Raw genomic sequence first — 15,224 nt, 5'->3', positions numbered from 1 at the left:
CACCCACCACACAGAAACATGTGTGTCACAGAGACACCAGACATGCACACACATGCTCACCCACCACACACATATGCACACCCACCACCACATACATGACAACAACTAAACACATGGACAACAGACACACATGCACACCCACCACACAGAAACATGTGTGTCACAGAGACACCAGACATACACACACATGCTCACCCACCACACCCACATCACACACGTGTGCACCCACCACACATGTGTGCCACACACATGACCACACAAACATACATGCCACACACGTGCATGAACATACCAGAAGCATGCATGTCACATGTATGACCTCACACAGACACACCACTTTCATGACCACACAGACACCAAACATACATACATACTCTCCCCCACAGAGACACAGCAGCAGGTATACATGCATATATCCTACCGCATACAATCATGGAAAACACATACATGATCAACACACATGAATACATACAGACATGCATACCACCCACATATCAGACATGTTGCACACATGCACATACCCAGAAACAGGCATAGCACATGCATGAACACACAGATACATGCCCACCACACTCAAACACACAGATAGCAGGAGTGCACGTACATGTGCACACCCACCATATGTGAACATTTGCAACTGTGGCAAAATGCAAACATGAACCACCCCCCAACATGAGACACACATGCACATAGACAACTGTGACCAGCCAGTGCTCTGATCCTTCTGTGAGGAACACTTGGTTCGTGTATCTCCATGGACTCAGGCTATGAGCTGAGGCAGATGGCCCAGCACGGTCCCCTCTGTCCCCGGCTGCAGTGTGGCCAGTGGCACCTGTTGAGGTGACAGTGCTGCAAACATGACTTGATGGCTGTGTCCACACCTGATGCTTGTCTCAGATGCTGGAAGTCACGACGTGGTGCTCCAGCTGAGGGTCGGGGTTCCTGAGAAAGTGGACAGCCAGGAAAGAGGCCCCACACAGAGGAGGCCTGGACCGTTGTCCTGATTGTCCTGGGCAGCCTTCCTGGCACTCTAGTAACTGCTGCAGCAGCTCTCTGGGGTCCCCATGTGCGTCTGACCGCAAGGCCCTCTGGGCAGGGCATTTGGAGCTAGCTCCCCTGTACCCTGGGTGGACGCTGGCCAGTCCTGTCACCATGGACACGGGCCTGCTTGAGTCACACCTTTGGATGGAAATGGCAGGCTCCTGGAGACGTAGACTCAGGCACTGAGAGCTTTCCAGGTTTCCTGAACGGCGCCACGGGCCTCCCTGTGATGGTCAATCACACACACACCCCTATTTACCCAGCTGCAGCTGGCCAGCCATGGGACAGTGTGCAGAGGGGTCTGGGAGAGGCTCCAGGTTGGCATGCCAGGCTCCTATTGATGGGCACGTGGGTCAAACCCGATGCTTTCTGTGGTTACCACCCCTGCTGCACTGTGTGCTGTTAGAGGCCAGTAGACAGTCATGCCTCCCTGTCCCCCAAGTTTGCTGGGACCCAGGAGGGCTTGCTCTCTGTGTGCACAGCACCATGTCTGCCCCTGACAACAGAGTGTGGTGTCCAGGAATGGTCCTGAGTGTCCTTTGCTGAGTGTCCCGGCACCCGGGATGTCCAGTGAATCTGCTGCAGAAGGAGATGCGCTGCTCCAGCCGATGACACCTTTGCTGCATTGCTGGGTGTGGTCGGATCGTGGTGTCACCTGTGACAGAGTGGAGCTGCCACGTGGGGCTGCTTGTCCTTACAGAACACGTCACCAGGTCTCTCTGGGCACCCGCTGGGTGCTTTGAATCACTGACCTATCAGCACCTGAGAGCTTGACCGTTGCACCCCTGGGACTTACATACTGGCTAGCTGACAGCTGGACAGTGGGTAAGGATGCCAGAAGCGGAGTCTTTGAGCAGTGGTGTTGGAGAGGAGGCCTGCGGTCCTATGGGCTGTCAAAAGAACAAGCAGACACCGGAGAAGGTGCCGCCGCAGTGCTTCCTTGAGGCAAGGAGGGCGAAGCTTTGCTCACACTCCTGGGCATCTGGTCTGCAGGGGCCAGTCCTTCAACAAGGGTCAGAGAAAGAGAAACCTCCAAGGAGGTGGGGCTGACACAGCGACTGAGACAAGAAGCCTGTCCGAGATGGCAAGGATAGTGCGGAACTGCGCGAGGTCTGTCCTGCTGCGCTGAGGGTTGCTAGGAGTCCCAGCCAGCGTGATAGCACCTAACAACAGTCTGAGGGGTGGGTAATGGCCTTTCATTTTAATATAATCTTCATTTCCTATAATTCTGATGTGGCTGGACACTTTCCAAAAGCGTTTAATGACTCAACTTCCTCTTTATGAATTATTGATTCTTTTTTTTTAAATTTTTAAAAATTTTATTATTTTGTGTGGGTGTACCATCAAATCAGATCTGACTGGTACAGGAGGAGATTGTCCCTCCTTCTCCAGTGGAGCATCTGGTGGATTCGAACTGCGCACCTCCGGGCAGCTTCTTGCCACTAGGCCACCAGAGCTCCTTTGATTCATATTCTTTGCATACTTTGCTGCAGAGTCTTACTGCTTTGTAACAATTCTTTTATACATTCGTGAAACTAGTTCTTTGTTGTTTGTGTTTGCAAATAGTGGCTGTGGTCTGTGGCTTTCTCTCTTTTCACTTTGTTTATGGTGTCTTATTGAACAAAATTTTAAATGGACTATAATGGGGGGAGGAATTGAAACTAATGTTACAAAACCAAATGTATATAAATTGTCCCTGAATAGAAAATGAATTTACTTTGTAAACTTTTCCTGTAGCCACAGTATACATAGGCAGTATATATAGGTAGTTGTTGCAATCTTTTTTTTTTTAATGTATTTGTCCTAAGAAATCTTCAGCTAGAAACAGATAAAAATAAATCCCTCTGCAGTCTCCTTAGAATTTCCAGAGTTCTGCTTTGCACACTCAGGTTCTAAATGTACTCGAATTTAACTTCCGTGTATGGTGTGAGGTAGGGTTTTGATTGGAGTTTCTGTGTGGATGATTTAACCACTTAATCCAGCAGTGTAATTTAGTCATCCACTCGTTCTAATGGACCAGCTTTCCATATTTGCTCATATTCCTTCCTGTTAAATGTATTTCACCCAACAACCTTTTAAATTTACTTTCCCCTAGAGGTGCTCAAGGCTGATGGGCTTAGGTGGTGAAACAGGTGTGTCCAGAAGGGCCTCATCTTCCACCCCCATGCCAGGGGCTGTCCCAGATGTTGTCCTCCAGACTAGAGGTAGAAAGAAGGGGTAAAAGTCAACCAGATTAGTAATGTTCCGCTCCAGAGGCATGGCTGATGGAGAGAAAGTCCTGGCGTGCCACCCTCCTCCCCCCCCCCGCCCCCGCCGGAGAAGAATAGAGTCTGGGGAACCAGCACCCCCGCCACAGGACCTCATGGGGACTGCAGTCAGTTACACTACAGGACATGGAGAGCAAGTTCCTGCTGGACCAGGCACAGCAGGAAGTGTGGGTGGAGCTCATCTAATGAACAACAGCCAGCAATGACCGGTGAAGGCCCAGGATGGCTCCAAACACAGGGCACGCTGGGGCCACCTTCCCTTCACCAGGGCTCTGCCCTCCAGAGGTTGGCCACGTGGCAGATGAAGGCTTGACTTCAGCAGGGGCCAGAGGGCTCAGCCACAGTGCTGTCTAGACAGCTCCCACCTGGGCCAAACTGCAGGGACCGGGCCAAACCCCACAGACCCCATGGTCAAGGTGTGGTGAGTGCTAATTGCCATGTGGCCAGGCTCCTGGGAAGGCCCGTCACATTAATGGCCAGTCGAAGGTTGGCGCCCTGGATCTCTCTGATGGAGCCCGGCCCACTAACACAGAGGAGCTTATGCTGGGCCTGCTCCTGTCCACTTCCCATGTCCATGCAGTGCCCAGGGCAGCTTCAGTCCACCGTGCAGAGCGGGTCGGGAGCTTGCTCTCTGGTGCCACAGTCCGCTGAAGTGAGGACCCTTCGAGCTATAAGCTGCAGCCTTTGAGCTGGTGATGAATGAGCCCATTATTCCCCGTCACGGCAGCGGGGCCAGTGGTGCTCTAAGCCTGTCCCCCTGCCAACTCCAGTTGTTTGAATTAATGTTTCAAGGCCAAGTTCTTTCAGGAAAGTTCTTGATCACTCCCACCCATCCCCTTAGAAAAACATGTGTGCAACTGACTGGCTTTGTAGAAATTTGCTCCATTTTTCCAAAGCACAGTGTGAATAGTTCACGTGTGTGCGTCCCATGGCGTTCTCCCCATCCTGTCTTTTGCCCTTTACCTCTGTCTCCCCTCACCCTTTCCCCGCCACCCTCCCCCTCCTTGCAGCCACACAGTGGACAGTACCGAAGAGCTGTCCAGGGGTCAGGAGACAAGCATTGGCCACTGTCTGTGCACAGGAGACACCCCAGCTGCCGGGATGGTGGAGCCGCAGGTAGACCATGGGGAAGGCCTGGAACGTCTGCACGTGGACTTCTCCCACTCAGTGTCCCCTCCACAGACCTCTTTGTGGCTGTGACGTTTCCAGAGGCCTGTTCGCTGCCATTGAGTCAGTTTAGCTCATTGTGCCCTCGTTTGCACAGTAGTAATACTTCACAGGGTTCCCAAGGATTTGACCTTCCACAAGCAGCACACCATACCTCACGTCCGAGGCTCCTCTAGGTGAGTTACGGCATAATCATGACACCACCCAGGAACTGGGTTTGGATCCGTTTATGGACATGACCACCTCTCCTTGGAGAGGTGAAGCACTAACCTCCTTAGATCCAGTCCAGAGCTGAGAGGAACAGAAGTTGGGTCACCCTGGATCACCTGCACAGACCAGCCCAGCATAGATGGAAACATCAGACCTGGGATGAAGGCCCAGAGAGCAAGGACTTGTGAAAGGCCTTTCAACAGGGGGCTGGCCAGGCAGGAGCAGCACTGGGATCTTCAGAGGCGCTGGTGGACAGAGTGGAGCCTGCAGTATCCCGAGCAGACCACTGAGCTCGGGGGGGTCACTGAGCCAGGAGCCGCTGAGAGCCTGGAGCAGGGACACTGAGCATACCAACCCTCTGTCCAGCCTGCCAACCAGCCAGTCAGCCCACCACCAGCCAACTAGCCGGCCAGCCAACCAGTCAACCAGCTGGTCAGCCCGCCGCCAGCCAACAAAACCAAACAGCTAGCCAGCCAGCTAACTAACCAAACAGCTAACCTACTAGCCAGCGAACCAGTCAACCAGCCAGTCAGCCAACCAGCCAACCAGCTTAACCAAGCAGCCAGCCAACTGTTCAGGCACCAATCAGCCAATCAACCCACAAACCAGTGAGCCAGTCAACCAGCCGTCCAACCTAACCAAGCAGCCAGCCAGCCAACCATCAGCTCGCCAGCCAAGTGACTAGTCAACCAGCCATCCAGCTTAACCAAGCAGTCAGCCTCCAGCCAGCCAACCAACTGGCTAGCCAGCTAGTCAGCAAAATCAAGCCACCAGCCAGTCGGTCTGCAGCTAGCCAGTCAGCTAGCCAACCACCAACCAATCAGTCAACAAAACCGAGCAGCCAATCCGCCACCCAACCCTCCAAGCTAACTGAGCAGCCAGCCCGTCACCGAGGAGACCAGCCCGTCACTGCTGAATTGGCTCTGCCTCGTATCAGCCCCCTTGTGCTGGATAATTGCCCCTTGTGGAGATGGGCGTCTGGGTAGCTGACCTGTGGTTCTCATCTGGTGAGAACAGCTGGCCACGGCACCCAGATGGCCGGGAGCTTTGCTTCACACAGGCACCAATCGTGCACGTGGCTCCTCACCTCACCCCGAGCGGGCGCTGCTGTCCACTCACCAGCAGGCTAGTCCTCTTATCCTCAAACTGCACCAGACCCAAACCTCAACCCCCACTGGACCTGTGACAGCTCAAATCTGAGCTTTCCCCAGCTGGGAACTGAGACTGAGAGGGTCAAAAGGGACGTGAATCACTAGGGTATCCCCCAAACTTGGGGAAGAGTCTTAGACCCAAAGTCCTGAGCCTGACTGTCCATGGTGGGGCTCCTCTCGGTCTCCAGTTTCCTGTCTGGACAGCTCTGCAGTGCAGCAGGGATCAGCAGGCATCTGACCACAGCGGTGGACATCTGGGGACTGCTGAACTATGACCTGCTCTTCTGTAGCATGAGCCTCAGAGACCACTCGGCGTGCTTGCTGGGGGCCAGGGACAGTGGTCTCTGACAGAGGTCAGACGGCGCCCTTGGGCTCCTTCTCCAAGCTCACGTCTGAGGTGGGCCAGGACCAAGGTGAAGATGGCACCGTGATGCTGAGCCCATGCTCTGGACAGCAGCTCTGTCCTGCCTGGAGAAGAAACCCAAGGTTGTAGGACAGCATCCAGGACCCGGGTCGGGTGTGGCGGCCCCGGAGCCAGGCCCTGGATGCAGTCCTGTGCTCACAGCCCAGTGTGGGCGCCTGGCTGTGAATGGCCCCTCACTGGGCGCTGTAATGATTTACGAGGTGCTGTCTGGGTCACGATTAATGGAGCAACAACCCTCAGCTTTTCGGGAACCTGGGGTAGGAGGTGCCAGGTAAATACAAGGGAGGGGCGCTGGCCCCCACTGGCTTGCTCTGCCTTGGTTTCCCCATCAGTCAGTGTACAGGACCCTGTTGTAAGTGCAGCTGAGGGGCAAGAGTCCTGGGAAGGAGAGAGCTCAGCTCCCTCCCCCGCCAATACCGGCTTGCCCCTTCGCCTAGCGCCAGGCCCCAGATTCTGGAAAGATCCCAGCCACAGTCTCTCTGGGCGCCTTATGTCTGCCCTTCCCTCCTTCGATCTCAGTTTCCTCATTCAAGAAGTAAGATTGTTCTTGGCCCTAAGGACCCCCAGTTCTTGGTTTAGAGGCCCCCTCAGAGTCTCCCACCCTCTGGCTGTGGCTGGAGAAGGAGCTGACATCCAGGCCGGTGGGCTTCCTGTCCCAGCCCTGTCCCAGGCAGACAAGGGTGTGACAAGCTAGGGTGTGTGTATGCAGATGAACCCCCAACTACTGGGGGCACAGAGTCCCTGGACGATCTGCTGTGCCTGGGCAGAGAGGCCCCAGAATCTCCTCCCCACCGTGGGCAGATCCCTGCCACGGTTGGCCCAGATGGTGGAGCAGGGCGTGTGGCAGGGCGTGTTGCACAGCGTGTGGCACGGCGTGTGGCAGGGTGTGTGGCACTGCATGTGGCACGGCGTGTGGCAGGGTGTGTGGCACTGCGTGTGGCACTGCGTGTGGCAGGGCGTGTTGCACAGCGTGTGGCACGGCATGTGGCACGGTGTGTGGCAGGGCGTGTGGCACTGTGTGTGGCACTGCGTGTGGCACTGTGTGTGGCACGGCGTGTGGCAGGCCTGCCTTGCTCCGCAGCCCCAGCATGGGCCCATTTGTGAGAAGTTGCCCTTCTTGTCCTTCTTCCAAATGCACGGACACTCAGGGGCGGCCTGCGAGGAGCGTCTCCAAGAGGCCCCAGCCTTGTTTTCTCAGCCAGGCGGCAGAGCCCGCATGCTGGCCGTGTGCCTGGATCCCTGTGAGAGGAGGACACCAGGCAGGCACCACACTGTTGTCCAGGTGCATCAGGGCCACGGTCCCTCCACGTGTGGGCGGGCACCTCCCCTGTCCACTCTGCCTCCCACCTCTGCTCTGCTCATGTGGTGGTGCAGGGCTCTGTAGCTTCGCCCTGCTCTGCACCCCTGCCTGGCATCCCCGGGGGGCAGGTGGACTGCATGCTCCTCTCCCTGGTGGATTGGACGCTCCTCTTCCCTGGAGCAGGTGGGCACGATGCCCCCCTCCCTAGGGAAGACAGATGGGCACAGTGCTCCTCTCTCTGGGCAGACAAGTGGACAGGATGTGCCTCTTCCAGGGACAGTGTGGTGGACAGGACACCCCTCTTCCCAGGATGGCACGGTGAACGAGACACCCCCTGTGTGTCCTGCTGCTGTTTCTATGCTCAGGACGATAGGTAATGACCTTCTGTCGCATGTCTCTTTGCTTCCCCCATTCAGATACTTCATGGAAACTTTCATTCCTCCTGACACTGGGCGAACTTCTTCTAGAGCAAGGCATTTGGGAAAGATTTCCAGGAATGGGGTTGGAGAATGTGGATCTTTTTATGGGTTTTAACCACTGCAGGCAAATTACTCTCCAGGGGTCACTGCCTGCTCGCCCTTCTGGAGGGGGGCACTGTGGGGGGTCTGCTGGAGGGGGCCTGTGTGGACCATGTGGTGGGAAGGGCAGGTGGGGGAGCCCATGCTCCCCACCTGAGTGGAGCAGCCCCCCCTTGCAGTCTGGCCCTGGACGCTGCTTTGTCCTCCTCTCACATGCGACCAGGGATCCCTCGTGGCTGACCGTCAGCAGCAGGGCTCCTCCCCCAGGCCATCTGTATGACCCTTAGGAAGAGGAGGTGACCGGCTTAGGACGGGACGTGTGTCATGCTGCAGCCAAGTCCTTCCCGCCCGTGGGCCAACTGTGAGTGTGGTCAGAGGAGCTGACCCAGGTCCTGAGGGATGTGCGCGGTCCTGGGCACAGCATCTTTCACCTCAGTAGAACCTCGCCTGGGAATGCATGCGGCTGAGGGGCCCAGTCAAGGGCGAGCCAGCTCACCAGGCCCCAGGAGGTCGGTCCCTCCTCCCAAGCCCTCTGGGGACAACTGGCAATGATGGGTCCCCGGCTTGGACTCAGACTCTCCCACCCCCTGCAGAACCAAGCTGTGCCCTGTGCCCGTGGGGACACCTCAGGGGAAGTGGCCGTTGGGCACAGCTTGTGAGGGGCTGGGCCAGCCCTTTCATCTAAACATGGGCCAGGTGCTTGGCGTGTTTTTATCAAAATATTCTGAGCAGCTGGCAGATTCGTCTGCCTGGAAGCCAGATGTCAACCTGCAGGCCTGACCCTCCGCACCCTGTACACAAGGCCCTGCCCTGCGGCGGGGAGGGCGGACAAGGCTGTGTGTGTGCCCCCTGCACTGGCCCTGTAACCTTGAGGCTGAGGACCCCACCCTGGCCCTATGCGCATGTGCCCTGTGCTCCAGGTCAGGGACCATGAGGCAGAGTGCAGGGCATCCCTCTGTCAGGCCCCCATGGGAGAGTGCTCAGGGAGGCAGTGTCGCAAATGCTGCCATGACTAAGGTTTCCCCTCAGTTTGGAGAAGGCCTGATGGCTGAGGCTGGGCCAGTGCCACTGTGGCGTCACCTCCCTGCAGGGTCCAGGGCACCTCTGCTGTCCCCTGTTCCCGGTGCAGGGCTTGTCCAGCAGGGGCCTCAGCAGTGGGTCCTGCCCTGAGAGCCTCGAGAGTGCCCAGTTCAGGTACCCTTTGGAGAAGCCTCATCTGAAACACTGGGCACCATGGCCTCTCACCTCACCTGGAGTGGTGGCTCCCTGAACCAGGGGCCCAGCGTGTCCAGGGCCTTAGATTATCATCAGATTATCCATCTGTCAAGACATCATTGCAGATGTCATATGGATCTTGGCTGAAAGCATAAAGTAACAGAATGCTTGTTTTACTGATTATGCAAAAGTGTTTTGTGTGGTTCATAACAAAGTATGGCTAATAACAAGAATGGGGATGGATCCCAGAACACTTGACTGTGCTCAGGTGAATCCTGTATGTAGACCAAGAAGTGGTTGTTGGAACAGAACAAGGAACAGTGCGTGGTTCAAAATCAGGAGAGGTGTGTGCCAGGCCTGCGTCCTTTCTCCATTCTTAATCTGTATGCTGAACCAATCATTTAAAAGCTCAACTCTGAAGAACGTGGCATCGGGATTGGAGGGAAATACATTAACATAGCAACTTGTGTTATGCAGACGACACAACCTTGCTTGTAGAAAGTGAAAGCTTAAAGTATTTACTGCAGAAAATCAAAGGCTAAAGCCTTCAATATGAGTTACATCTCAACATCAGAAAAACAAAAAATCTGTCACCTTTGGACCAGTAGGCAGCATCAGGATAGAGAAAGGATTGAAGTTGTCAATAACTTAATTTTACTTGGATCCACAGTCAACACTTGGTAGCAGCAGTCAGGAAACCTGCTGTCACAGACCTATGCCAAGTTCTAAAGAGCAAGGATGTCCATTTAAAGACTAGGATGTGCTCGATCTGAGCCTTATTTTCATTTGCTTCCTGTGTATCTGAAAGTTGGACGGTGAATAAGGAAGACCAAAGAAGAATCCATGCCTTTGAACTCTGGTGTTGGTGCAGAGTAGTGAATATGCCATGAACCACCACAAGAGCAAAGAAATCTGTCCTGAAGGAGGTGGAACCAGAGAGGCCAGGATGGTGAACTTGGGCTCGCTCCTCGGACATATTTTTAGTCCTTAGAGACATCATGCTGAGAAAGGCAGAGGTTCAGTGGAAACTAGGCAAACCCTCCGCGTGATGGACTGATGCACCTCCCGCCGTGGGCTTGAGCCGGACAGAGATCGTGGGGATGATGCAGGAGAAGGCAAGGTTGTTCAAAGGCCTGTTGTTCACTGGTCCCTGTGTGTTGTAGTTGACTTGATGGCACCTAAAAACATCCTTCTGTCTGTCCCTGACGCTGCGCCCCAGTCAGATGGCATCTGAAGCTTCTGATCATCCTCCTCCCCTTCTCCTGTCCTCTCTGATCCTGTACACGGACCTGGCTTCTGTACACGGGCCATCTTGCAGAGTGGTGAGCTTGGAGGGGCAGATCACTGGGGAAGTAGAGACGGCCAGGGTGATGCGTCCAGGTTGGTGTCCTCCAGACAGGTAGCTCCAGGGCTGGGGAGAGCTCCCCAAGGAGGTGAAGGAATCCTGAGCGTGTGTGAACTCTCAGCCAGGCCTGACAGGCCAGCAGGGAAGGTGAGGCCCCCACTGTTAGGACCTTGCCCTGGGTGGGCACATCCATTCTGCCCAGCCACCACGTGCTCCATCCTCAGCTAGCTGATCCTCACGTGGGTTCCTAGACAGTGTGGGCTCCCAGCAGCCACATGCCTGGGCAGTGCTACCCTGCCAGGGTGACCAGGATGGAGGCTGCCTGGCTATCTGTTCAGACCACTGGTCAATTGCTCCCATCTCCACTGGGAGCCAAGAGCCTGGTCAGGAGCTCCAAGCCCCCCTGGGTGCCCCCCTGACTCGGCCTGCAAGGGACACTGGACAGTAAGTGGATAGGTACTAGATTAGACAATTACTAGATTGGAACTAGATAGTCACAGAGTGAGCCTTCTCCACGGGGCTGCAGAGTCTTCAGGGTAGGCTTCCTGGAGGAGGCATTGTGTTCTCCCAGAATGGTCTAGATTGCCAAAATGTAGGGTAAGGGCAGCAAATGATGACTTCTGCAGGCTCAGGCCAGAAGGCACAACTGGGGACAGTAGTCGAGATGAGTGGGGAGTATGAAAAACTGTAACCACTTGCTTCATGCCTGGGCAGTTGCCAACTACCTTGGCTTACCAACCCTGTGTGACATCTGCTCCCGCAAGCCACATGGCCAGTTTCCTTCTTATATATTAATCATAACAGTATCATCATTACAAGAGATGGTTGGAAACTTGAATTTATGACAAATGAAAAGAACTGGTAGGTTCTATTTTAAAGAGCAGCCTGTGGGCTTGCTTAGACATGACTGGGGTAGCTGGATCTGGACAGTGGCCTTGTCACGTGTGTGCACTGGGCAAAGGGCCCTCAACCAGCGTCAGAGGTTGCACGGGCCTCATGTCAGCAAAAGCAGACCTGAGGAGGCGGCTGCATGCTGCAGGTGGTCTGTGTCCCTGCTGGCTTGTTTCAGCTGGAACAAGCTGGCCTCTGGTCCCAGCATGCCTCAGCGCCTGTCCAGAGGACTGGAGAAGCAGCTAGTGCTTTGGGCTTTTGGTTGGTAAGGAGTCACCTGGATGAGATGCCATGAACAGACCCAGTGTCCTCCCCAGGCATGGTGCTGGGATCCGCTGGGAGGGCTACCCCACCGGGCTTTGCCCGCCTTTGCTGCCCTCAACCTGGTCACAAACTTAGACTCAGGCTGAGGTACAGGTGGACTGTGGAGGATACCATGGCCAGAGAGTAGACAGTGGAGGCCGCCACGGCCAGGGTGCTTGAGGGCTGAGCCAACCCCTGCCTGAGGCCAGAGTTCTGAGTCTGGAGCCTTGAACTGCGGGGCAGCAGGGCATCCAGGCAGGAGGGCGCTAGGCCTGGGACCCCTAGCCCCACAGAGCTGTGGACACATGACTGCTGTGGTGATTTCCCTGCTAGAGGGGCCAGAGACGCCGGCGTGCCAGCCAAAGTCTGTGTCCTACTGACCACCGCCTCCCAGCGGGGCCCCATATAGACCCAGGGCACAGTGGCCAGACTGGACCAATACCTGCATCGCTTGGCCACTTCACTGGGTGGTCACTGGCCTGACAGTAGGGCCCATCCTGGGCCTCCAGCCTGATGCACGAGACCACACAAGCTGCGGTCTGGACAGCACACAGGGGTCAGGCAGCGGGGCAGCAGGACTCCATGGCATGGATCTGGTCTCAGAGCCGTGGCCAGTGGCGGCTGACTCATGCCAGGCACGGAATCGGCCTTCAGGAATCCCTGTCCCATGAGGGGTGCTGAGCGCCCCCCCACCATCAGAGCCAAGCCAAGCTGGACCTATCCCCTCTGAACACCGCTTAGGCTGTTCCCCATGGAACCCCCCTTACCCGCCAGCTGACCTCAAGTCATGAATGGATGCCCTCTGTCCTTTCCTCCAACTGCGTCAGCACTGTCCGCAATGAGCGTCACCGAGCCAGTGCCCGGGCCCAGGGCCAGTCCACCCCAACGCCCCTGATGTCCATGCCAGGCCTGGTCCACTTTAGTGCCAAGGCTAGCCTGTGCTCATCACCCCTGATGTCCATGCCAGAGCCATTCTACCCCCAGCACTCCTGATGGCCATGCCCAAGGCCAGCCTGTCCCCAGCACACACCCCCAGTGCCCATCCCAGGGCCAGCCTGTCGTCCCCAGCAACCCCCAGTACCCATCCCAGGGCCAGCCTCCTCAGGTCCCTTTGCGTCCCGAGGGCCGGCTGCCCCATCTCCCAGTGGTCAGCAGCACTAGGAGAGGCGGCATAGGCCTCCACATGAGCCCATGAGTTGGGCGTCATGGAGGCACTGAGGCTGGACTTCAGTGGTGGGTTGAGTCACATCTCCCTTCATCCACAGTGATTGTGCTGTGAAGGACCCCGGTCGATACACAGAGCGGCTTTGTTTTCTGCCACTCCTGGGGCCCAAGGCAGGGATAACTAGTGTGGAGGACAGAAACCCAGCCAGCAAGGCAGAGACGGAGAGGGTGGCCTGGGGTGTGGTCAGAAATGCCCTGTGGTTGTAGTGTGGAGATGGACGTGGCGAGGTGAGGTCTTGAAGGGGGCGCAGGAGAGCATCCCCAGGCATAGTGTGGACGGAGGCAGAAGGGCAGGGAAGTCAGGATAGCAGCAGACTGGCCTTGGGGTGACTAGCAAAGTGGGGTGCTGTGGGGTCCAGCCAGGTGTGCAAGCACCTCTGGCCTGTCCACCCCCATCCTATGCCACGCTGTCCCCACTGGAGCGCCTGCCCCTTCACACCATGGCCCCTCTCCTTCCCTCCCCAGTGCCCTCCCGACTGTCCAGCCCACCCCCTCTCCACCTCGCACTCTCATCTGCTCTGTTACAGTCTCTTCATTCCTCCAGCCTGTGTCTGTTCCCATTTCCCCTCGGCCCTCGATGCCCAGGTGTGCTCCGCTCCGCGCACTTGTGTCCTTTCAAGTCTCCAGGGCCTTTCTGTGTCAGCCTCCGTTTGGTCATAGTCCCGTCTGTCCATTTTCTGGGGGCTTCAACAGAGCAGGTGTGGAGGCAGCCTCCAGTCAGCCCCTCACTTCAGCCCTGCTCCCAGCATGCCATGAAGACATGGAATCCAGAATCCCCCACCACTGCCCGCTGCTAATGCACCTTCATTTAATAGCTTCTTGAGACACTAATTATGTAATCACACATAATTGGCCCGGTGGCCACCTGGCAAAGTGAGGTCAGGGAAGGTGAGGCCATGGGAGGTGAAGGGAGGCCATGGGAGGTGAGGGGAGGCCATCGGAGGTGAGGGGAGGCCAGGGGAGGGGGGAGGGGAGGCCATCGGAGGTGAGGGGAGGCCAGGGGAGAGGGGAGGGGAGGCCACGGGAGGGGAGGGGAGGGGAGAGAACAGCGGAGGGGAAGAGAGGTCAGGGGAGGGGAGAGGGGGCCTACTGAGCGGCTCCTAGAAATCTCGTCCTGAGGCACCTCCCATTGTGGAGGCTCCTGCCCCTCTGCTCAGGGAGGTGGTGGCCTACTGGTAAGGATCTGTGCTGCCAACTCCAAGGCCCGCAGTTTGAATCCACCAGCGGCTTTGTGGGATAAAGACAGGCAATCTCTTCCTGTGTGATTTACTGCCTCTGAAAACCCACTGGAGGGTCAGCTATGACTTGGTCCCCCATCTCAACAGCACCTCTGTTCAGGGGTCCATCTGATAGTGACCTGGCCAGACCACACCTGATGAAAGGTGTCCAGGAGGGTCCGATGGACCGCTGGCTGGTCTCTGTTAAAGCGGCGGTCAAAGGGGGGCTATTTGCTCAGCTGGGACTACAAGCAGGCTGGCCCCCGGTGAGGGACCTGGCCACACATCAGCCCTGTGTCTTTGGAGGCAGTTCCCTGGGGCCTGTGATTGGCCTGGAACGTGGACCCACAACAGAGAGGCCTGCACTGCCCGCACCCCCAGCTCTAACAGGGGCCTTGCTGGGGGCGCTGGGCACTAGGACCCTCCCTAGGCTCCCAGTTCCCAGGCTAAAACTTTCCCCTGAAGGGTGGGGCCAGTGCTGTTCCTCGGCTTCTGAACTTGGGCTGACCTGCCCTCAGCAGCCCTCCCTCCTGGGATCCCCAACATGCCATTCTCGGGGCTCCCCCCTCATACACCCCATTTGGGCAGGAGGGCTCCAGTGCCTTCCTGGGGTAGGCTTTGTGGAGAGCCCTAGTTCCCTGAACTGGTACCTCCCGCTGGGCCCAGGCCAGACACAGGGCTGTGGGATGCCCCCATCTTCTGACAGGGAAGCTGGTCACCCCAAGGGATGTCCTGGGAAGTGAGGTGGGGAGGCAGCCAGTGGCCATGCGCAGAAGGGCCAGGCCAGGCCTCTGAAGGGCCAGCAGACGGTGGTCCCTCGAGGTCTCCTCTAACCAGCCAGTGTCCTGCTCCAGGCCCAGCGACGAGCACCATCCTGAAGTGCAGGCCGATGGCTATGTGGACAATCTCGCCCAGGCTGTGGACCTGCTGCTGCAACACACAGACCCCTGA

General features: G+C 56.7%; 1 protein-coding gene across 1 annotated transcript in view; it reads left to right on the top strand.

Annotated features, from left to right (window-relative positions):
• Window positions 1–15,224, top strand: part of LHPP (phospholysine phosphohistidine inorganic pyrophosphate phosphatase) — a 92,114-nt gene extending 76,890 nt beyond the window's left edge. The window contains exon 7 of the mRNA XM_006880138.1: window positions 15,128–15,224. Coding sequence (XP_006880200.1) covers window positions 15,128–15,224 — 97 coding nt within the window. The remainder of the gene's footprint in view (window positions 1–15,127) is intronic.

The sequence above is a fragment of the Elephantulus edwardii genome, unplaced genomic scaffold, assembly GCF_000299155.1.
Source record: "Elephantulus edwardii isolate Elephantulus edwardi_28Jun2011 unplaced genomic scaffold, EleEdw1.0 scaffold00006, whole genome shotgun sequence".
NCBI classification, from domain to species: domain Eukaryota; kingdom Metazoa; phylum Chordata; class Mammalia; order Macroscelidea; family Macroscelididae; genus Elephantulus; species Elephantulus edwardii.
This window is presented reverse-complemented; position numbering and strand designations above follow the sequence as displayed.